Raw genomic sequence first — 24,420 nt, 5'->3', positions numbered from 1 at the left:
CTGGAAACAAAGGATCACATGCAATGTCATTTCCATCTCAAGGACAAGCTGGGCTGTGGTTAACTAAGAAACTTATGCTGCAGCATTCTTGGATGCCACAAAGAGATGTCTGTATTCCTTGTATTACTTAATCTTTGTAACAAACTGCCTTCAAAGCTCTTCCTGTCAATGTTCACTGGACAGATCTTTTCTATCAAGGCCTCAATGGAAACACATCTTTAGTGACACCTTCTTTGACTACCCAGTCACAATCACATCACCCTGTTTTATTTCTTCATACTGCTTATTTCTGATATTTCTTGTCTTTTCCATTAGAATACATATGAAAGCAGAGACTTCTTCTACCCTGTCTTAGGCACTCCATCAATGTTTGTGATAACAAAAATATATTTCATTGATTTAAACTGCTTAAACTGCTTACAGGGGCTTCCCTCATAGCTCAGTTGGTAAAGAATCTGCCTGCAATGCAGGAGACCCTGGTTCGATTCCTGAATTGGGAAGATCCACTGGAGAAGGGATAGGCTAACCACTTCAGTATTCTTGGGCTTCCCTTGTGGGTAGCTAGTAAAGAATCCGCCCGCAATGCAGGAGACCTGGGTTCGATCCCTGGGTTGGGAAGATTCCCCTGCAGAAAGGAAAGGCTATCCACTCCAGTATTCTGGCCTGGAGAATTTCATGGACTGTATAGTCCATGGGGTCACTAAGAGTCAGACACGACTGAGTGACCTTCACTTTCACTTTCAAACTGCTTACAAGAACACCAGAATTTGTTGTCAAGATCAAATAAAATAATAGTGCAATACACTTTACAAATGTAAGGCAGTAGAAAGTTCTAAAGTGATATTATTAAGAACCATTTGCTAGTTAATAATCTGACTTTCAAATTGAGTCATAAGTACTTCAGTGATATTTTACCATCATCCCAAGTTTCACTATCCTCAGGATTGCTCTCACTATCTGCTTCATAACCTTCTTCTTCAACCAGAAGTTTAAAACTGCAACACTGAGAATCCTCAGCTTCTTCTGAAAAATCACCAGGCTGGGATGACAATTCTTCTTCAGACTGATGACTCTATAAGACCAGTATAATTAAATTAAGGCAAAAGTTGCAATGTTTGTTCATTTTTCTTAAATAAGGTATTTATTACTCAAAAGTCATTTTGAAGACAGCTTCAGTATTTTAAGAAAAAAATCTTAGGAACTGATATTAACCATTATACATCATGAAATTCACACAGCATAATTCTCCAAAATTTCTCAAGTTGATTAACACCTCAAAACAAATTAAATAATAGGTCATTTCAGTTTTACTGAAAAGTAAGTCTCAGAAATTTCATTCTCATTATATAATAGATGACTAAAAACCACAATGAGGTGGAATTATACTTCTTACAACTTATTGCAAATAACGCATATTATATTTACATATTTGCTCAAGAAAAATTTTTCCAAAGGTTCTTATAAAGTATTTCATAAATTATATAACTAAAGACATGAAAAATTTTCAAAGAAACTAATTTTAAGATTCCAGAATGCAATTGTCTACATACAAGCATCTCTGAAATCAAAGAGTTCCAGCATTAACTCCTTGTACAGTATCATGTGGCATGAAATTTTCCTTTTCTTATAAAAATGCTAATAATATTTTCACTTAAAAAAAACACACTTAAAGAAGCTCAGAGTACTTTATCATTGCAACATTTAAAAAAGAAGAATAATCTTTTTTTTTTAAATATGTAGGTAGGTATTTTAACCTACATATATGAATTCTGACATTTTAGGTAGGTATTTTAACATTTTCCAGTTAACCAACTGATTCAGTAATATGATTAAGACATTAGTAGTTATTTTAGTAGGTTTTTAAGTTATGACAAACAGTAATATAAACTATTATGGCAGATTATAAAATGCCAATATGTCTAGACCAAGGAATTGAAAAAGAAGTTACACAAAGATAAAAGGTAAACAAAAGTAAAAGAAACATGAAAGGAGAGGTAAATTAACTATGAATGTATATATCAGTTTCATGGAAAAAATTAAAATTGTTCTTTTAGAAAATGAAGTTAACATGAACAACTAAAAAACCATGATTTCTTTCTATGCAAGGACCAGTCGTTTTTATGTTGAGTGATTTAAAATTAAAAGTGAGAAGAGATGTAACTCCATGGCTGATTCACGTCAATGTATGACAAAAACCACTACAAAATTGTAAAGTAATCAGCCTCCAACTAATAAAAATAAATGAAAAAAAAAATAAAGTGAGAAGAGAGTTCTGCATATATTAGCCATATCACTATAGAATCAAACAAGACAAAGAAGACAGCTGAGTCATCACTATCCCTGCATTATTACTTAATAAACTATCAGTTATATATGAGACATCAAATAATACTTTCCATCTTACTGGAAGCAATTCTTGGTAAATTTCCAGATTAGATGAAGAAAAGCATGTCACACTGCTCTCCTGTGTTTTATGAGATGTAAATACAATCCATCCCAGAGGATGGAGACAGAACCCATTGAACTCACCTGACCAAATCCTGGCCCGTATGTTCTAGCCACATCACAGTGTTGCACTCTGGATCACACACTTCTGCCTCTGCCAGTCACACCCGCACAACAACAGCACAGCTGTATGTCATTCATACCTTCTCAGTCACAGCATCATCATGCTCAGAATCTGCTGGATGATTCCCCAGTGCAACTCGAAGCAGGGCATCAAATAAAGGCTTTGCCAATTCTGTTTCCATCACCTTTGACTTGGAAAGATGATCCCTCATTTCAAGCAATATAGTTTCCACAGACAAGTTCTAAGGTAAAAGCAAAGAAACTAAGAATATCAACATGCTTTAAGAAAAAAAAATATAAACAGTGAGAAAACAAATGATAAGTTTACATTTATTTAAGTAAAAGCTAGCCCATTTATTTGTAGTTGATATGAAATTAAAATGACTATAAATATCCAGTGCTTATACAAATATCCTCCTGTTACAATTAAGATTAATATTTTAATTTATCCAATGCTTTACCCATCTTATTTGCTTTTGAATTTCAATGTATCATAAATTAATTGTATCAGGGAAAAAATGATTAGTTGAAACTTCAAGGTTTTCATTAACCATTTCTAGATATTACTAATTCCTTTTCTTAGTGATTCCTTAAGACTAAGAAGCACTTGTATTTTAATTCTTTTCTCTTCCTCCCTTCTTTACTACTTCTTCCTATCTGTCCTGGAAGGGAACTCTCACTGCTTGTCCTTCTATTAGGGGATGAAGCCATAAGGATGGATAGGAAATTGACTTCTCCCTTAACTCTGTCCAGTGGGAGACACAGATACACACAGACAAGATATGAGGGAGTAGGAAATGGCAACCCACTCCAGTATCCTTGCCTAGAAAATCCCGACAGAGGAGCCTGGTGGGCTACAGTTCATGGGGTCACAAAGAGTTGGACGTGACCGAAGTGACTTAGCACGCAAGAAGAAAAGAAGGGATCTGCCATATTTGAAGTTTCCTGAGAAGCAGGGCCTGAAACTAAGCATTCCTTTTTTGGCTGAGATTTGTCTCAGGGGAAATTTTGTAAAGGCATGAGGAAGGCAGAATATAGAATATGCTGGGGAAAGAATCCAGGCAAAGATGTGGTTTCAGAATAAATGTGTCACCCCCAGCCCAATTCCATGGGAAGCTCTGGAGCCTGAACTGCACCACAGAGACTGCCCCCACTCCCAGAGCCATCCCCGTCAGTCACTGGCTCTCAGCACCCCACACCTTGGGAGACGGGTGCAGATGTGAGTCCTTAGCAGCCAACATCTGCAGCAGATGGTGCACGGGTGGATCAGCTTGGCTGGGGATCTGGGCAGGGCACCGGACAGAACCACACTAAGACTGCTGAGTGTGGACTGTGAAATACAATAGCTGGAGAAGGAAATGGCAACCCACTCCAGTATCCTTGCCTGGAAAATCTCATGGACAGAGGAGCCTGGTGGGCTGCAGTCCATGGGGTCGCAGAGTCTGGGCACGACTGAGCAACTAACACTTACTTACCTACCCATTATTACTCATCTGACACTTAATGTGTATTCAATGCCTTTCAGGGTTGGTAAATTTTTTCACGTGGGTTCTGTATTCCAAACTAAACCCTAAGCTTCTTGAGAGCAAGAACGGGGTCGTGTACTCCTCTGTGCCCACCACAGTACCTGGTACTGTGCTAAGCATCCAGGAGCACCTCAAAACTCAGAATCTTTGCAAAAACAAAATGACAACAGCATTACATGAGAACTTAAAAAAACTTTACATCACACGATGGTTAGATGAAAGGTAAGTTCTTACCTGACTGGGTAACTCCAACTCCATCTTTTGCTGACTAGCTCTGGTGCCATGAAGACAAATGGCCAGAAGGGCTTCCAAAAGTCGTATGCCCTGAAGTGAGGTTTCGCTTTCTCGACTCATAGAGATTTTTGTTTCCTCAGGAACAGCTTCCGCAGCTGGAATTTGTTCCACATTTATGGAAGAAAGATGTTCTGACTCTAATTTACCTAAACGGTCCGCACTCTTTTTCAGACCACTCAGTTCTGCTGGTGTGGGGTCACTTTTCACAGTCAAAGCTAATAAATCTTCCTTCCCAGTGATCTCAGGTTGAGAAGTTCTGTTTATATCTTGATTTTCATTCATGTTTCTATCTCCTTCCTTTCTCCCTTGCTCCTCTTCAGGATTTCTGAACAGTTCCCGTATTACCATAAATATTAATTTATGGCATACCTGGAAACCACTGAGCCTACAAAACTGCTTCTGGAAGATGGGACTCGACATGTAGACCCAGCGACACATGGACCAGATGTCAGCTGCTCGGTGCATGTGTCTGGGAGAGGGCAGGACGAGGCTCTCCAGAGGGAAGCGTGGCAGCATGTGCTGCCAAGGCTCGCTCGCTGTGCTGTCATAGCCGGAAGTATCTTCCGAATCGTTGGCTGGTTCTCTCTCAGATTCTGCCTCTTTACTCACACACAAGAGTGCCACACAGAGGAAGAGGTTAATTGTGTTGATATGAACATCCTGCACGACAGACTTCCGTTTCTTTGGATAAGCATCTTTCAGCCGGGCATAAAATTTACTAAGACTCTGAGAATCTGAATAAGCTTGCTGGCTATACAAAGTACCATTTAAAGATGACAACTCCTTCTGTTCAAGGTCTATCCCGTCAATACCTGGAATTGAAGAATCTTTCTGTTGTTCCCCTAGGCTGATTATCAGAGTTTCAAAAGCTTTTAGTGAGTGATTTCGGATACCATCTAAGTAATTTAATTCAATTATTTGGTTTACTCCATTACAACTTAAAAACAAATCTCTTATTACCCTGTGAGAGAAAAAAAGTACAAAAGATTTACATATAGGCACATCATTCATACACTATTTAAACATGCCATTACTGCATATACTCAACACTACCTATTTCAACTTTATCAATTATCTGGCTGAAGTCCTTAGTTAGATATGACCAGGATTTCAAGTTGCTTTCTAACTTTTACATCCTTCTCCAAACACTGCATATATAATTCCAGTAGCATTTGAAAAGAACAGATTACATGCCTCTCAAGTGAAACAAAGCAATTCAGGGAAGAATATTTTTCCCCAAATGGCAAATTTCTCTATATAAATTCTCAATGCCACACACCATCACCTCCATATTTGAGATGGACACTCTGAAAGCAGGCAGGCCTTTGCGTGTTCCATTCATTTGGCTACTTGGTGGTTCACTCAGGACTTTTGTTTATATTAGAGCTGTATGTCATCAAGGGAAAGAACTAAACTACAGATCTGAAGTTTTTCAGCTCTGTCTCAGGTAAAACTCACAAGTCTGGATCACTGGAATCTGAGTAATAATTTTAGTATAAATCAGCTCAGGAAAGATCCAGGCTGTCCACAAATATGCCACAGAGTTATAAAACTTTCAGATCAAAGACAGTTCTATTTGAACAATGTCAGAATATCAGGATTTTTTTTTTAATGGTTGTGAAAATAATGATCACAGATATGTTATACTTTACTGTAAGTTTTTAAAATGATATACGCATTAATTTCAAAGGCCAACTATCTATCAGAAGCAAGCTTCATTTACAAAATTATTTTTTAAGTATGAGAGTTGACAATCACAAAATCTGCAAAACTCACTAGTAGATTCTAAGTATCTTAATTTTCTTCATTTTGCTTACCTGTATTTTCCAGTTTTTCTACATATAGGTAATGAATGTAAATATGGCATTCAAAAAATAATAATTCCATTAATTTCACTGTTTTGATAAATAATTATCATGCATGTGCACACTTTATGTACTATATATATATTTTACATAGCTGTAAATAAATGGGTTATATTTTTTATTTTGTGTATGTTACTGATAAAATATTATAAGCATTTTCTCATGTCCCAACAGATCCTAGCTAACATTATTTTTGGCTAATAATATTACATCAAGTAAATACAATGTAATTAATTTAACTCTGCCCCTGCTGTTGGGTATCTGCATTTTATCCATTTTTTCTCAGATATATATTTAAAACTTTACTTTTTTTTCAGAGGGGTTAAAATCAATGGCTCTGTCCTCTTCTCTATAAACACCCCAATAAAACAAACAAATAAATAAATGTTAAAAAAAATTTGACATAGGATGGGAACTTTTTTTGTTGTTAAACTAAAATTAAATCCTAGGAAAGAATAAATAATAAAGATATTCAAACATCTTTGAATATGATATTTTCAACAATGAGAAAAAATATCTACACACATATATAACAAACCTTGATTTAAGCAGGGTAGGCAGAGTTTTTAAATAAATCTGAAGTACTTCCTGGGGCAAACACTGGTTATGACGGCTACATACATGAGTCTGAGCCGAAGTAATGCTAAGCTGTTGACAATGATGTGCTAATTCAACTCCTCTTTGCAGCACAGGATTAAATATGCAGTTATACAGTTTCCACTGAACAACAACATTGCCTTTCTGGATCAAACTGCAAATGTGATTTGCAATCTGTACACTCTGTAATCTGTCCTCTTCGAAAACAAAATTCTGATAAGCCTCTAAGGCATCCCATTTCCACAACAAGTCTTCTGATCCCCTGCTGGGCAGGATCCCTTGAAATCTGTAGGATGGACTAGGTAAACCTGAGGAAGGTTCAGCATCACATGAGTTTCCCTGCAGGGTCTCCTCTAATTTGGCTAGTTGTTCTGAGTCAACGGTACAGATGTTGCAAGCTGCTTTTTTAGTTTTCTGTGGTATCTCAGCTCCTCCTAACTGATCCAAAATCAGTTTGTTAAGAATATTCAGTATATGCTGCTGACAGCTTTTCAGTGCTGGCAATTTAAAAGCATGGAGGAGAGGAACAATCACAGATTTGGGATCCATACAACAGCATATGCCAATGTTCTGAACCCCTGAGAGGATCTGGACACATGTGCTGCTCAAGGAAGCCTGCTGCAGTAAGCGTAAACACTGGTGAGCACACACAGCAATGCAACAGCACCGCTCAGGGTAATACACGTCTCCATCTGCCGTCTCTTCAAATGGGTTTTTGGAAACCTGGTTTTTAAAAGCCGAGACCAACAGACCTGAGAGGTCTCTATGGTGATGCATGAAGTGGGAATATTCGCAACGTCTGTGCCTTTTTCTTGTACACATTGAATGATGCAGCTGCTCTGACTTCACTTTTTTGACAGTGCTTATTATTTTCATGACATTATTGATGAGGGCTTTCAAATGTCCTGAGGCCTCGGGAGGAACCCCATCTCTTACAACCAGCCATTCCATTTGAAGAACTGCTGTTTCAAATAAATGAAATCCGTGATGCTGAATGAATTCTTGGACCAGATCCATGGCTTGACTGAAGAAGAACGGATTTGAGGCCGCACTTTGAAGACAACAGATCAGAATCTGCAGAACTCCCTCCAGCAGCTCAGGTAAAAGAAGCACTCTATGACGATACTTGGAAAACACAAAATCTTCCTGAACCTCTTGTAGTGTTCTCTTCTGTCCTGGGGCAAAAGGGTCAGGCTGCTTTTCTAGGCAAGTTCTAATTTTTAAAGCTGCTCTAAGCAATTCTGTTAAATTTTTTCTGAGACTTTCTGGCATCACCTCTGCTGTACTAATATCTATTGACATCAGATGCAGTACTGTTCGGAAAAGCATCCGTTGAATCAAAGCCACTGGTTCTTCAGTCCAACCTGCAGAAACCATCTGACACTCCAAATTGTCACTGAGATTACAGCAGTCTCCAAAACCCGCTAGGAATTCAGTCAGTGTGGGCACTACACTGGCTGTGAGAGCAGAACTATGATTCAAGGTAATGTCAAACTTACAAACTTTCTCTAATAAAGACAACAAAACATGACATAAGTCAAATGGAGAATTGTTCATGTGACTGATGGTAGACAAGGCAGCTGGCTCACTTAAAATGTCAGTGTTTGACTCCTGTCTTGGAATCATTTCTCTGGAATTTTCCAAAGCCATGGTGTCAGGAGTCTGTTCTTTGGTTGATAAGTGGTTAAGCTTAACTGTAAGGTGGTCTTCTTTAGGACACTGTTTTACAAAATGCTGCAGCACATGGGACCTTCTGTATTTAGTCATTACTACACTTTTGTCATCTGAATTGGCTTCTGAATCTGAGGTGGAGAGCTGCGTCTTTCTTGCATCTCTTACAGAATAACGATGGGTAGTTTTACGTTGTCGCCTGCTTTTTCGAAAAACATTTACTTTTGCAGAAACCTGACCAGCCGGGGCACTGCCTTCTAAATATAATTTTTCCTGAGTAGATCTTTGAGAACTTGAGTTCTTTTCTTTGGTCAGGATTACACCAGCTGAGAATGGTAGATTAAAATCTGACAAAATGAAGAAAGAAAATTTAGAATACCTTAATATGTTTTAAAACTCAATTTGCACAGGTGATTATCCTCTTACTTCTCTACTTTAGGAGTTTGTCCTCAGTATATTTTTATTATGTGGCTGACTTCCTTTAGCTTTTTTGGTATGTCTCTACTCCCCTTCCTCCCCATATCACTTCATTCCCCTATCCTGCTCATATTAAATACCAAGTGGCCCTAAATCAAAGAATACAAATTGAATTTGAAAACAAGGAGAACAGAGTTAGGAAAGCAATGCTTGTATTTAGCATTGCTATTCTTACCACTTTACAAATCTCCTCTAATAACACCATTAATTAAGACACAGAGGTATACTATATCCTCAAAACAGTATTTAGGTTATAGCTCTGATATAACTTAGGAGCCTTAAGATCTCCCCAAATTTTTTCAAAATCATACAATAGATACAAATGTTCTCCAAGACTGGGGTTAAAAGAGTTGTTCATTCACAATATTTACTGCATGTGCTATGCAAGGAACCTGGCACAGGTGCAGATATTGCTGTTTCACCCTCAGTGCCTAGAACCTAGGGCTGCTGTGTGGTCATCTCTCAAGACCTATATTTTAGAGAAAAGAATAAATTTTCCATACTAATTAAAAAGATAATGACACTGGGCTTTTTCCTTTGCAATAATACAAAAGGTACAGTTACAATTTAGAATGAATAAATAAAAATCTAAATAAAAGACTTGTGCTTTAAGGGAGAGGGGATTAAATTCCACATATGCAAAAGATGCAGGCAATGAAGACAACTTCACCAAAAGAACACAAATTAGAGATCTTAAGTGGTTAACAATTTATGAGTTCTATAAGTTCAGAAGAAAATAAGAGCAGAGTCAGTAAATCAACAAAATAAGCAGGATAATATTATTACAAGACCTTAGATAAATCCCTTAAGAGAGAGTTCCATATCAGAAATACATTAAAAAAGTGCATATATGGCATTAAAATACAGTTCAAGAGATTTTTTTTTCAACCTGAGAGATCCTTAAACATCTCACAATCTGCATATTTCAAAGGGGAAAACTGTTAATCCCTCTACTGAAACATTTAAACTAAGTTTCATGTACTTAATAGGATATATATATATTTTTTTTTCTGAATCAGGAATTAAAAATATGTTGACCTTAAGTGTAATAATCCTGTCTAGTCCTAACACAAAACATTACTTCAAATTTATCCTCTAAAAGCAACATCAGAAAAACTAAACTGCAAAAGTCACTGACAGAGTACTGATAATGGAAAGCAGTCTTTAAAATAAGCAGAGAATCTTTAATTTCTTCAAACTTTCCACTCTCCATTTTTAAATGTTAGGCTGCACATACGGATTTACTCCTTTTGCTAAGTGTTCTGCTTCTTCATCTATTTTCTAATCATCACCACGTTCAAGGAATTCCCTATTGTTTTTGTATTATTGGAAGAAATAAAATGTATTTGCCTAAAGAATTTTTCATATTAAATATCATACTAATATATACTGCTTTGATTTTGAGCTGTTATCAACCATCACAGCAGAAGTAACCTTTCAAAGCAAGTTTTTCACCAGTAGAATTTTTATAACACAAGTGATATGACAAAGAAAATAAACATACCTGTTGCCTTTTCTTCTTGAACAGGTATCTTCCATACCAATGGAAGGAGTGACAGAAGAAGGGTAAGGAGTTCTTCTCTGCATGTCAATGCCTGTATTAGAAATAAAAGAATCCTTCATGCTCTGAGGTCATGAAACACAGTAATTACTAATACCTTATCTTTAAGTTGAAAAAAAAATCCCGTTTCTTGAGGAGGAAGAATCAAATTAACCTATCTTAAATCCAATTAAAGCTGTGATACTTTGCAATTTATAAACCTTCTCAAGGATAGAAGAATGTAAGAGTATTTGACAGTATTTAGCACATTCTTGTTGCTTTTTCCAAAAGTAGCTATTATTACCACCATGCACACTGTAAGAATTCCTCACCTACAAAAAGATAAATTTGCTAGGTGCAAATGAAAAGTTAAGCCCTATTAATTAGCAAACCAGTAACAAAAATTACTAGAAAAACATAAAGGCTTCATGCAGTTAAATTTAAAACTCAGAAAACACAATTTTCAAAAGAAGAAATGGACATTATTAATACAATAGTGTATGTAAAGAGAAACAGACTTATTAGTGAAGGTCATCCAATAAATATTTATTGACTGCACACTAGGTCCATAGCACTTACTGTCTTACCCTTTCTGGAGGATATGGTCCAAGCCCTGGAGAAGGTCCCCTCATTTGGTCCATAGAACACATACACACAAAACAGTTAAAGAACAGAAGGCACGCAGCATGTGTACATACCCAGGTGTGGCACATGCATTCAGTTTAGGAGTTCAAAAAAGGAGCAATCATTATCAGAGGTGTGGAAGTACTAGACCTGGGAAACTTGGGACACGGGTGGTCGAGGAATTAATGACAAATCAACTGTAAATTCCTCATGTCAGTCTCTGGGGAGGGGGTCAGAGTGGGTCAGGGTGACATAATCAGATTTGCCACTATATAGACAACAGAACCAGAGAAGGCAATGGCAACCCACTCCAGTACTCTCGCCTGGAAAATCCCATGGACGGAGGTGCCTGGTAGGCTGTAGTCCATGGGGTTGCTAAGAGTCAGACACGACTGAGCGACTTCACTTTCACTTTTCCTTTCATGCACTGGAGAAGGAAATGGCAACCCACTCCAGTGTTCTTGCCTGGAGAATCCCAGGGACAGGGGAGCCTGGTGGGCTGCCGTCTATGGGGTCGCACAGAGTCGGACACGACTGAAGCGACTTAGCAGCAGCAGCAGCAGACAACAGAACTAGCAGGAGGGGAAGGGACTAATCAGTGTTAGAGGCAGGGAAACATCAATACAGATGAGAGATAATAATTACTTGAAGCCTCAGACAGTAAAACTGAAAAGGAGGAGACATATTTGAGAAACCGTAAGGGAGAAATGAAATGACTTGTGGTTGATTATCTATGGGGCATATGGGAAGAAAAAAAAAAGATCCAAAAGAACTTGAAAGTTTCTGATTTAGGCCACTAGGTAACAACTGACAATACAGTCATCAGGACAGGACATTTAGCAGTGCTGTTAGGTTGGGGTAAAGATGATGGATTCACTTTTTAGATACACTGAGTTTGAGATGTCTGTTGGATCTCCAAATGGACTCAGCTTTTTAGTAAACAGCTGAATATACATGACTGGAACTTAAGAAAAAGATGTAAAGTAAATAATTGGGGTGTCATCCAAGCAGAGGTCGAGGACATGGGTGAAATTTCCATGTATGCAGGAGGAGAAGGGCAGACTTCCCAGAATGGAGTTCTGGAGAACAACACTGAAAGAACTGCAGACGGTGGTGCTGAAGAGCAGCCTACAAAGGAGACTGAGATGTTAACTCTCTCCAAAGAGAAGCAGAACAAGAAATATAAAGGGGAGAGAGCAGTTCAGAAAAGAAAGAAAAGTTAACCAGGTCAAGAGTTTGATCTTTAATTGTGTAAGATGATGGTAGGAAAGCACTTAGCAAGTACAGGGTCACTGGTGACCTTAACGAACACAGTTTTGATGGAGTGATGAGGGTGCAAAACCGATTACAAATAGGCTGAAGAGTCAAGGGGAATGAGAAAATAGAGACAGGATTCAGATTACTTTCTAGCATCTTGGTTATGGAAAGGCTTTAAAATTCTGCAAAAGCAAAATCTAAATCCCTTCTCAGGCCTGGAATACCCTTCATGACATGATTCCTACTGACTTGTCCAGTTTTAACTCCTACCACCACAGTCGACCCCTATTTACATGTACTATTAAGGTTTCTTGAACATCAATGGTCCCTCAAACATCTTCCTCACATGCACTGCTCTTACAATTCTCTCACCATCCTTCCATCTGCCAAGTACCAACTCATCCTTCAGGTCTTAGTTCCTCTGTGGGAAGACTTCTCTAATCGCCCCTAGGTCAATTAAGGTTTCATGCCCCTGATTTAGTACAGCAACCAATTTGCTGAACGGTTAATGTCTGAATGCCCATCTTCCTATTTCATTCATTCAACAAATATTTATTGAGCCCCTACTATGTGCCAGACACTCTGGATGTAGTGGTGAACAAGGAAGACAATACTCACATCCTTACAAGGCTAACACTCTAGCAGGTGAGAGAAAACAATGGGGACAGATAAGAAACTTTCAGACAGACCGCTGTGATATGGAGAAATTAAATAGGATGGAAAGAGGAACACTTAAATAGGCTAGTCAGGACGGACCCCTTGAGCAGATGCTTAACCGATGAGAAGGAAGAATCCACGCAAAGACATGGAGAAGAAGAGCTCACAGGAAAGATACAAAGGGTGGGAATGGATCTGACTTTTTCTTAGAATGGCAGGCAGGACCGTGTGGCTGGGGCACAGAAGCGGAGGGCGCTGCGAGAAAAGGCTGCAAGGTCAGCCAGGTGGACAGTGCCAGATACAAGGTGGCCTTGGGGAGGGGGGTCACATGAAGGAGTTTGGATTTATCTCTAAATATGATGGGAGACTTTTCCAAACATACTTTGCAGGCCTCTCTCAGAGCATGAATTCCAGGGCTCAGGCCCTAGACCTTAGCAATCACCTCCCTTTTTCCCACTCAATGCCTAGTACAGCTGGATGTTCATAAACATTACCTGCCTGAATGATTTTGAATTCTGGTTGCAAAGTAAAAATTGTATCAAAGGGTCCCATTTCTATGTGCTTTACTTCAGAATCAGCAGATGTCTAGATAACAACTGTAGACAGAGCTTGTACTCAGTACCTATCTCAACATTTTTTAAGATGCCAGCAAGATACATTATCTTGCAATTATCTTGCAAAAAAAAAGTAAACCAATTTGGACAGGTACATTCCTGCCTAGTCCTTCTAAGTTGAGTCTTTATCTTTAGTAGAGGAACTAATAACATTCTAACAGAGCTTGCCAAAACCTCAAGGGTGTGTGAAGAAGTGCTATAGACTGGCTGTCCTTGTAATTCAGCGCATGTTCTTTCACAGTACACTGGCAAATCACCACTGCTGTCTGAACTGGCATTCCTGCCCCTGTCTTCTGAGACACGTGGCCTGGAACTGCTCTATTTCCTTCCCACTTAGCTCAAGGCTCAATATGCCAAATTAGGCAATATACGACCCAAACAGAGCCACTCCCTGGCTATTCCTAAACTATCCGATCTACAGAAATCACATTACTCCTCAACTAACACTTTACAATTTTATGTTTTCCCCTCTGCTTGGAAAATGACTGTGTCACACATTTTTAAATTCCCCACTGCAATAACAAACAGTGAGACCACTCTCATCCAGGTAGTAAGATTCATGCTCATGCTCCATATCTACCAGGTGCCAGGCACTGTCTTTTTCACAATTCTATTGTTTTGATTGTATTTTATATTAATTGCCTATCCTAACTGCCCCAAAGTAGTGATGGCAGGATGGAAGAGAAAGGGCAATTTTATTGGGAGGAAAGGCTGAGATCGCAAACCAGAGGAGATGTTTAGGAAGCTGCAGGCATATGGGCACCAGATCAGTGGGGTTCAAATATCTCAGGATGACATGTTAAAGAATTTGGACTGAAGTTATTTTAATTTATATTAATGGCATTACTCTTCGTTTTGACATGTTAAATTTAATGTTCCAGACATAGCAGAAATATACGTGCTATTTAAGTCCTTCATTTCTTCTATAAGAATTTTATAATTATTTCTTAAATGTGTATCTATACATACACATGTGAACATTTTTTCATTACTACTGTAAACAGAATCTTTTTAAAATTTTCTAGCTGAATAGCTTTAGCTAGAGGAAACAATATGTTTGTCTTATATTCTATAATTTTGTTGAACTGTCTTCTGGATGATCTTTTGGATTTTTCTGTACACATCAGTTTAAAAATTAACTTTTATTTCTTTATCTTTCTCACATTTAGCTGTCACTATTTTCATATTCCACTTTATTATTGCATGTTTTTAAAACATGATATCAAACAGAATAGTAATAAAGTTAGTTTTACGCTGGTTCTATTGCAGAGCTTGTTAAAAATTATTTTGATTTTTTTCATACAAACAGCTCATACAACTCAAAAACAATGAAAAACACCCAGCTGAAAAATGGAAGAAGACCTAAGCAGACATTTTTCCAAAGAAGATATACAGATGGCCAGTAGGCACATGAAAAGATGTTCATCATCATTAATTATCAGAGAAATGCAAATCAAAACTGCAATGAGATACCACTTCACACTGGTCAGAATGGCCATGATTTAAAAGTCTGCAAATAAACGCTGGCGAGAGTGTAGAGGGAGTGCTCCTGCACTGTTGCTGGGGTGTAAACTGGTACAGCCACCATGGAAAACAGGGTAGAGGTGCCTCCAAAAACTGAAAACAGAGTCGCCCTGTGACCCAGCAATCCCACCCTTGGGCATATATCCAGACAAAAGTATAATTCAAAAAGATGTGTGCTCCTATGTTCACATGAGCACTCTTCACAACAGCCAAGACACGGAAACAGCCTGAACGTCTCCTGACGGGCGGAGGAAGCACATGCGGGACATACACGCGATGGGATGCTGCTCTGCCGAGAAAGAAACGAGGCCATCCGCAGCAACACGGCTGGACCACGGGGTTATCACGCTAAGTGAGGGAAGACAGATAAAGGCAAATACCGTGTAATAGTCACTTCCATGGGGAATCTAAAATAGGACACAGATGAACCTACCTACAAAACAGAAACAGACTCACAGACACAGAGAACAGGCTTGTGGTTGCCAAGGGGGTTGGGGGGATGAGGAAGGGATAGATTGGGAGTTTGGGGTTAGCAGATTAAAACTTACTATATACAAAATGGATAAACAACACGGTTCTAGCATATAGCATAGGGACCTATATTCACTATCTTGTGATAAACCATAATGGGAAAGAATATGAAAAAGAATGTTCACTGAATCACTTTGCTGTACAGCAGAAATTAACACAACACTGTAAACCAACCATGTGAAACTTGCACAGTCCTGTCCGACTCTTTGCTACTCAATGTTGAAAGTAGCAAAGACTTTTGCTATTAGTAATGCCATACTAGTAGCCCACCAGGCTCCTCTGTCGATGGAATTCTCCAGGCAAGAATAGTGGTATGGGTTGCCATTCCCTTCTCCAGGGATGTTCCTGACCCGGGGATTGAACTCAGGTCTCCTGCATTGCAGGCAGGCTCTTTACCATCTGAGCCACCAGGAAAGTCCTACTATACCTTATATTTGTATAAGGTATATACCTTTATTTATAAAATAAATTTAAAAAAATTTTTTTTTCCTATTCTTTTTATATGAAACTCTATTCTTAATCTGTTTTTAGAGTTTTTGTCAAGAATAGATGGATTCTGTTAAATGTTTTTGATGGCTCAGGATAATTACATGTACTGTTTTCCCTACTGATGTCAAATACTATGCTTTGAAAAAAAAATAGTTTTCTTGATTTATACCAGAAATGGCAAACTTCTTTTGTAAAGGGCCAGAATGTAAACATTTTAGGCTTTGTGAGTCATATATGGCTTGTGTCCCATATTTTTGTTTCTTTTAACAGTGCTTTAAAAATGCCAGAACTCTTCTTAGCTTGTGTGCTGCCCACAAACAGATCAATGGCAACAGCTGGCCTATGGGCTATAGTCTGCCCAACCAGCTCCCAATTCCCTCTCCTCCTTTCCTCCCATCAAAAATGGGTTATTAAGTGGCTATAATACTAACAGTATTATGTCACAACCCCAGAAAGACTTAAGGTGGTACCTAGTAGGCCCTGTTAGCTAGACAAAAGTAGAGTATTACTAAAAATTTTGAGGGTGTTTTTTCACACAAGCCTTACATGCCCAAAGTAGAGATCTGTCTAAAAAACAGAAAAAGTTGTGTTAGAACGCCTGCCTAGCTGGATTTCACTGGATGAGTGACTGCGGGTGCCTCCTCTCAGTCTCCCTTGTTGAATACAAGTATGTAGTGTGGTTAACCTGTTCCTATCTCATCACTGCGTACAGGGCGTGTGGGGGGTAGATAATTGTCTTTTTAGTTCACGAGTCTCTCAGTCAAGAAAAGCTGCTACCAAAGTGCTGCGCCAGGAAGCCTAGAGTGCACACAGAACCGATGTGAGCTCATGGACTTCCGATCAGATGCCATGATGGAACGTTACTTTGAGAGTCCTGGGAGGGAGTATAGGAGAGATGCTGATAATCATGGCCAGAGGGAAAACACTATGGTAGATAAAACATGGCCACAAGTGATTTCCTCCCATCAAGTGCTGGAGTCTGTGTTCTCATCTTTTAAATCTGTGCTGGCCAAGTGATTTGCTTTGACCAACAGAATGTGGCAGATGTGAGATTATGTGACTTTCTTCAGCCTCCCCCTCAGTCTCTTGAAATGCTTCCACCCACAGAAAGAAGCTGAGACTAGCCTTCTGAAAGATGAGAGGCCACATGGATGAGGATGAGGCAGCCGGCCAACAGTCCCATCCAGCAGCCCTCAGTCTTCTGCCAACCAACTGCACATTCAGACGTAATCCCTGCTGACACCGTAAGAAGCAGAGGTGGTGATCCCAGCTGAGCCTGTCTGAACTGCCAACCTCACAGAATCATAAGCAAATAAATCATTTTTAATGCTGCTAAGTTTTTGAACTGTGGTTTGTTACATAGCAATCAACTGATACACTCACTGCTCCTGTCTACTAGCCTGGGTGTAAAGGAGATAACGCAATGGATTACCTACTGCTGTCCAGTGGCTACCATTTCCACTGTTATCACATTCCCACTCCTCCAAGAAGTAGGAATGTCAGCATCTGCTATGCTCCCTCATCCCTGTTAGACCAATCATACACAGATAAATTCTGGCATATGTGTAAACAGAATCCACAGAACTAGATGTAGTAATTTAAAATTCATTCATTGTTATTACCTTTACTAAATTGAAAAGCTTGCATTATTCTCCAACAGAAACAATTCTTGCTAATAATATTATCAGTGACTGACTTGTCAAATCTGAAGAATACTTTTCATTGCTTATTCTCTTACTTAAAAACCTCCCTAATATTTTCAGAATAAAATTAAAGACTCCTTACTATGGTAGACTGACTTACTATGGTAGAGCCAACTCATTGAATAAGACCCTGATGCTGGAAAACATTGAAGGCAAAATGAGAAGGAGGCGGCAGAGGATGAGATGGTTAGACAGCATCACCCAATCAATGGATGTAAGCTTGAGCAAACTCAGGGAGATAGGGGAAGGACAGGGAAGCTGGGCGTGCTGCAGTCCATGGGGTTGCAAAGAGTCACACATGACTGAGCAACTGAACAACAAAACTACAGTAGACAAGGTTTGCTATCAGCTTCCCCACTAGCCAAGCCCCCACATGCAGCCTTTGCTTTAACCCTCCGAGTAGATTTTTCTCCGGAGTTCAGTGTGTCTGCATTTGCAGTTCCTTTGGTCTGGACCCGATTCTCGGGAGGCTGTCACACCTTGACCTGCCCAGGGATTCGATCTTTAGGAGGCTGTCACGCCTCAGCCTGCCTGGGGATCTGCACCCTGACCCGGGGACACCTGGCTCTCAGGTTGCAACAGTTCTGGGTAAGATAAGCTTCAGAAAGACTCACCCCGAAGGAAGTCCACCCATGAAAATTGAAGGAGGCCTATTAGTTTTCCCACAGTGTTGCCTCTACAATCTTCTGGAGGGACAACCAGAAAATAGCTGGCCTTGGGAGGGAAATACTGTATAATATCCAACCCCTTAATCCTACCTAGCACTGGTCATGCTGGAGATCTTGGGGATGCCCAACTCCAGTCTGGGGGTCCCAGGAGGTCATCACGCCTTGACCTGCCTAGGGATCTGGTCCTCGAAAGGTTGTCATGCCTCAACCTGCCCGGGGATCCAACAGTCCCAGGGGTCCCATGAGGTCGTCACACCTCGACCTGCCCAGGGACCCAATTCTCGGGAGGTTATCATGCCTTGACCTGCCTGGGGATTTGATCTCTAGGAGGCTGTCACGCCTCAGCCTGCCTGGGGATCTGTACCCTGACCCAGGGACACCTGGCTCTCAGGCTGCAACAGTACTAGGTAGGATAAGCTTACATCATGATATCTAGTCCCATCCACAGTGGACAAACTAGCAGTTACAACCCCTTAATTATACCTAGGATAAGCTTCAGAAAGACTCACCCCTAAGGAAGTCCACCCATGGAAACAGAAGGAAGCCTATTACTTGTGGGACTGTGCCCAGTCTCAGCAATAACTCAGGAGCCCAATGAGAACCCCATTGCCTTTCTGGAAAGGCTAAAAGAAGCCCTCCAAAAGTTTTAGCAATCTGGACCTAGACTCTTACGAGGGACAGGTGATTTTAAAGGACATATTCCTGTCCCAATGTGCATCAGATATCAGAATTAAGTTACAACAGCTACAGCAGCAGGACTCTGCTGCCTCTTTAGATGAGATGGTCCAGACAGCCACCAATACTTTTTATAATAGGGAACAGGAGAAGGAGGCCAAGACCCAGGAGAGGGAGAGAAGGAAAGAGACAAGGAATGCCCAGATGCTGGCCGCCCTCCAGAGAAGTGCTATGGCAAACCCCCAGTGCTTGAAGGACAAGGCACAAGGCAAATGCTTAATCTGTAGACAGGCGGGGCATTGGGCCAAAGAGTGTCCAAACCATGACAAGTCTCCTAGAATGGCTTGCCACAAATGCCATCAACTGGGACACTGGGCGGCACTCTGCCCTTGGGACCCAAGAGCCTCAAGGTCAAGCGCCAAGCCTTCCCTCATGATGGTTCAAGAGGACTGAAGCGGCCCATTCCAGCCAGCCCGCCTGTCACAGATAACCATCACGGGGCTGGAGCCAAGGGTGCAACTGGATGTGGCAGGTAATTCCGAGAATTTCTTGGTTGACACAGGGGCCACCTACTCTGTCTTGATCTCCTGCTCCGGAGTCTTCTCCTCCCAAATCAGTACCATTTTGGGTGCTACAGGAAAAACAACTACTAAAAGATTCACCCCAGCACTTCTTTGTTGCTGGGATGGACAGATATTTCCCCACCAGTTTCTGGTGGTCCCTGAGTGTCCTGCTCCCTTAATGGGAAGAGACATACTCACTGAACTGGGGACCACCCTTGTGATGGGGAGCTTTTCAGCCCCTAGGGCCCTACAGCTTCTGGTTACTACTGAAGAACCCATTACACCTTCTCCAATAGAGAGGGACCAAAAACTATGGGAAGACAAAATTAACCCCCAGGTGTGGGACCAGGGGATTCCTGGACGAGCCCACCAAGCTGAACCGGTCATCATTGTCCTCCGAGATCCCACTCGGTTTCCTAACTGGAAACAATATCCTCTCAAAAGAGAGGCTCGGGGGGGGACTACAGCCTTTAATAAATAAATTCCTTGCTTGTGGGGCTCAGGAGAGACTACAGCCTTTAATAAATAAATTCCTTGCTTGTGGGCTATTGGTCACCACCAGTTCGCCATGTAACACCCCAATCCTCTCAGTAAAAAAAAAAAAGGACAGAACCTGGTGAATGGTTCAAGATCTCCGGATCATAAATGAGGCTGTAGTCCCCCTCCATCCCACAGTACCCAATCCCTCCTATGTAATCTTGGGAGAAATCCCACCCAGTACCAAGTGGTTTACAGTCTTGGATCTCAAAGATGCATTTTTTTGCCTACCACTGGCTAAAGAATCCCAATATCTTTTTGCCTTTGAGTGGAAGGCCCCAGGAGAAAAACACCAACAGATCACTTGGACAGTACTACCTCAGGGGTTCAGAGATAGCCCCCACCTGTTTGGACAGGCCCTTAGCCGGGATCTCCTAGATCTGGACCTGGGACCTAATGGAAAAATACTACAATATGTAGATGACCTACTAATCTGAGAGAAAAGTGCCTAACAATATGCAATTCAGGTTCTAAACGTTTTGGCAGAAAGGGGATATAAAGTCTCCCGTGCTAAGGCACAGATGGTCGAGACCAAGGTCACTTAACCTGGGAGTTCAGATTATACACAGGTCCAGGAAGCTATCCTCTGATCGGGTTCAAGGAATCCTCCAGTTGCCCTCCCCCACGACTCGAAAACAACTGCGAGCTTTCCTGGGGCTAACTGGGTATTATAGAATCTGGATACCCAACTATGGTCTAATTGCCCAGACCTTACATGAAAGCTTAAAGGGATGAGATGATTCAATCCCACTGATGTGGGGAACTCCTCGAAAGAAGGCAGAGGCTACACTAAAACAGGCCTTAACCCAGGCACCTGCCAGAAAAAACATTCCAACTTTATGTCCATGAAAGAGAGGGAATATAACCTTGGGAGTGTTAACTCAAAGGTTGGGATCTGAGCCCCAGCCTGCAGCTTACTTATCCAAGAGACTCGATCCAACTGCCCAAGGCTGGCCCCCCCTGCCTTCGAAATCTTGCAGCTATTGCAATCATGATAAAAGATGCTTTAAAACTCTCCTTTGGGGGCAAACTAACTATTTTACCAGCCACCAAGTAAAACAACTCCTAAATGGGAGAGGCCATTTATGGATGTCTGAGTCAAAGAATCCTCAGATATCAAGTAATGCTGATGGAAAATCCAGGCCTCACTATATCCCCTTGTGAGGTTCTTAACCCAGCCACCCTCCTGCCTACTCCCAAGGGCTCTCTCCCCTTTCACTCTTGTCTAGAAACCTTGGACCACTGGACAAAACCCTGAGAGGGATTGTCAGAAGATCCTCTGACCAATCCTGAGGAAATCTGGTACACTGATGGAAGCAGCTTTGTCTTAGATGGAAAAAGAAGAGCCAGGTATGCAGTAGTCTCCAATTTTGAGACCATAGAGGCTAAGCCTCTGCCACCAGGATGGATTGAAGGCTTTCCCACCCAGACTGAGAAGGCTGAGGAGGTGGTAAAAAAAACTGCTGCATGAAATAATTCCAAGATTTGGTCTGCCCAGGTCACTACAAAGTGACAATGGGACATCACTTACTTCTAAGGTCACCCAAGGGGTCTCTAAAGCATTGGGCATTACTTATTATCTCCACTGTGCCTGGAGGCCTCAGTCTTCAGGAAAAGTAGAAAGAGCCAACCAATTCTTAAAATCATTAATAAGAAAGATAACCCAGGGGACCTCCCTGGGATGGAAGGAAGTTTTACCAATAGCCCTCCTCCACACCCGTACTGCCCCTAAGGAACAGGTTGGTCTTAGTCCTTATGCGAAGCTATATGGGAGACCTTTTGTTTATGTCAATGACCTCTTCCCAGATCCAGAGGCTCAGATCCTCTGGTCTTATACCACTGGGCAATTCCAACAGGATATATGCTTGGGGGGTATGAACCAGGACCCACAAGACTCTAAGGAGTCATCACTATATGCTCCAGGGACACAAGTCCTAATTAAAGTCTGGAAAGATGGGTCCCCAAAGGCTCAACTCCAGCCCACACAGAAGGGCCCCTACCCTGTAATACTTTCTACCCCCACAGCAGTCAAGGTACCAGGACATGACTCCTGGATTCACTACTCACGAGTCAAGCCATGGAAGAAAACAGAAGAGGACACTCAGTACACCTGTGAGCCCCTGGGAGATCTCAGATACCTATTCAGAACTACAAATGAGAGCCATTCTAATGAACGCTCCCAAAATCTGGTTTCAAGGGATAGATTTCTCAGGATAGCTCTAAAGAGCCAACACAGCTTGACAAAGATTGTACTCCAAAACAGACAGGAGATAGATCTGACCCCTGACCAAGGAGGGACTTGAGCCACGCTGGCAATGTGAATTTGAAACTGGCTAATGCCCCTACTAGTCCTTGTTACACCATACTGATGCTGCTTATGATTGTTCCATGTACTGTCAATTGTCTAACCTGTTTAGTCTCTGACCAGGTGAACAAGCTACAACATGCAGTGCCAGTTCAACACAGATACAAAACTACAGTCGACCATGGAAAATATCACTCACCCTTAGATGGCCACCGCTATGAGGACTCTGAGGCCTGAGACCAGCAAGAGGGGTAGGCCCAATACCCCCCGCCGTCCCAGTTCAGCAGGAAGTAGCCAGGAAGACCTCGACGCCCCTATTCCAAAGAATTGGGCCTCCAATCTCTTGAGGGGGGAATGTTAGGTAGTTAGAATAGGGAAAAGGAGTCCAAAATGGTGGTGGCTAAAAGACAAGAAGGGCAAAGCCCGCGAAAATAGAACAAAAGAAGGTCAAAGAAAGGTTCGAGGACCGGAGTGAGGACTTCAGGTAGAAGAGCACTCTTGGTTGAGCCCAATTTGCATAGGGCAAGCCCAGGGGGAAGAAAACATATAAAGGAGCCAAGCACGCGCTCCCCCCCCCCCCCCCCCGCCCCGCGTGCATGAACTCTCCTGCTCTCTCTCTCTCCCCCACGTGTGCGCGCTCTTTCTCTCGCTCGCTCGCTCTCCCACGTGCATGCGCGCTCTCTCCCCCCCATGTGCATGCGCTCTTTCTCTCTCTCCCCCCAACGTGTGTCTTCCAAATAAAATAGAGCAGTAACACTGATTTGTCTAAGAGCTATAACATGGTTTGTCCAAGACCGAGAGCTGTGACGCGCCAAGGGCTTTAATGTCCGTCGCTCCAAATCATTGTTGTGATGAGCCAAGAACCGAGGAGCATACACTTGCCTGACATTTTAAAAACTATATTCTGTTCCTAAATGTCTAGCCTGTTCTTGATATTTTGCTGAGCAAAATAAATAACAACTTTATAGAACATCCATAGAATGTGAATAGGTATGGAAACTATATATATTGGAAATTTTAAAAGCAGAATTTTATAACACGTGGTTGTGCATACTAGCTTAATTTTGATATATTTTATTGGCAATAAATCATGTTATTTTCTACTCATTACATTAGAATTAAGTGATATATGTTCATGATTAGGGTATAGAAGAAATCAGAAACCATTACTATCAAATACGACATAGAAATAAATCACTTTTATGTTGGAAGAGATCTTTGAAGTCATCCAACTAGATGTATTTACGTTACTGATGTATATTACATTACTGATGAGGATACTGAGATCTGGAGCAATTAGGTCACCAAAACCATCCATCTAGTTGACACTGATACCAACGTTAAAATTAAGGATAACTGTTATTTTTTTAGGCTTGGCAGTTTTCAAGTTTACAAGTTTTCAAAAAACTTGTATAGGTCTCAGTATAAACTTCCAGTCTCTTATCTTTAACCATTAAAAAGATTATATTTTTGCTATTTAAGCATTTTTTCCCCTAAGAATAAACAGATTAACATGTCTGTATATGATAAACTATGACCAAATTGGGTTTATTCCAGGAATGCAAAGTTAGTTCAACATTTAGAGGCCATCAATGTAATCCACCTACATTGATAGAAAAAAATAATATGATAGTCTCAATAGGCACAGAAAAGGTATTTGATAAAATCCAACATTCATTCAGGATACAAACTCTCAACAAACTGGGAATAAAAGAGAATTTCCTTATTGTGATAA

The 24,420-nt window shown here is 40.8% G+C and overlaps 1 protein-coding gene across 5 annotated transcripts in view; it reads right to left on the bottom strand.

Moving 5' to 3' along the window:
* Positions 1-24,420, bottom strand: part of LYST (lysosomal trafficking regulator) — a 191,342-nt gene that overhangs the window by 114,935 nt on the left and 51,987 nt on the right. For all 5 annotated transcript variants that reach the window (XM_070471052.1, XM_070471055.1, XM_070471054.1 and 2 more), the window contains 5 exons: positions 10,503-10,593; positions 6,792-8,868; positions 4,329-5,349; positions 2,649-2,810; positions 916-1,072 (listed from right to left, as the gene is read on the bottom strand). In XM_070471052.1, coding sequence (XP_070327153.1) covers positions 916-1,072; positions 2,649-2,810; positions 4,329-5,349; positions 6,792-8,868; positions 10,503-10,593 — 3,508 coding nt within the window. The remainder of the gene's footprint in view (positions 1-915; positions 1,073-2,648; positions 2,811-4,328; positions 5,350-6,791; positions 8,869-10,502; positions 10,594-24,420) is intronic.

Source organism: Odocoileus virginianus, chromosome 7 (assembly GCF_023699985.2).
Source record: "Odocoileus virginianus isolate 20LAN1187 ecotype Illinois chromosome 7, Ovbor_1.2, whole genome shotgun sequence".
NCBI classification, from domain to species: Eukaryota; Metazoa; Chordata; class Mammalia; order Artiodactyla; family Cervidae; genus Odocoileus; species Odocoileus virginianus.
This window is presented reverse-complemented; position numbering and strand designations above follow the sequence as displayed.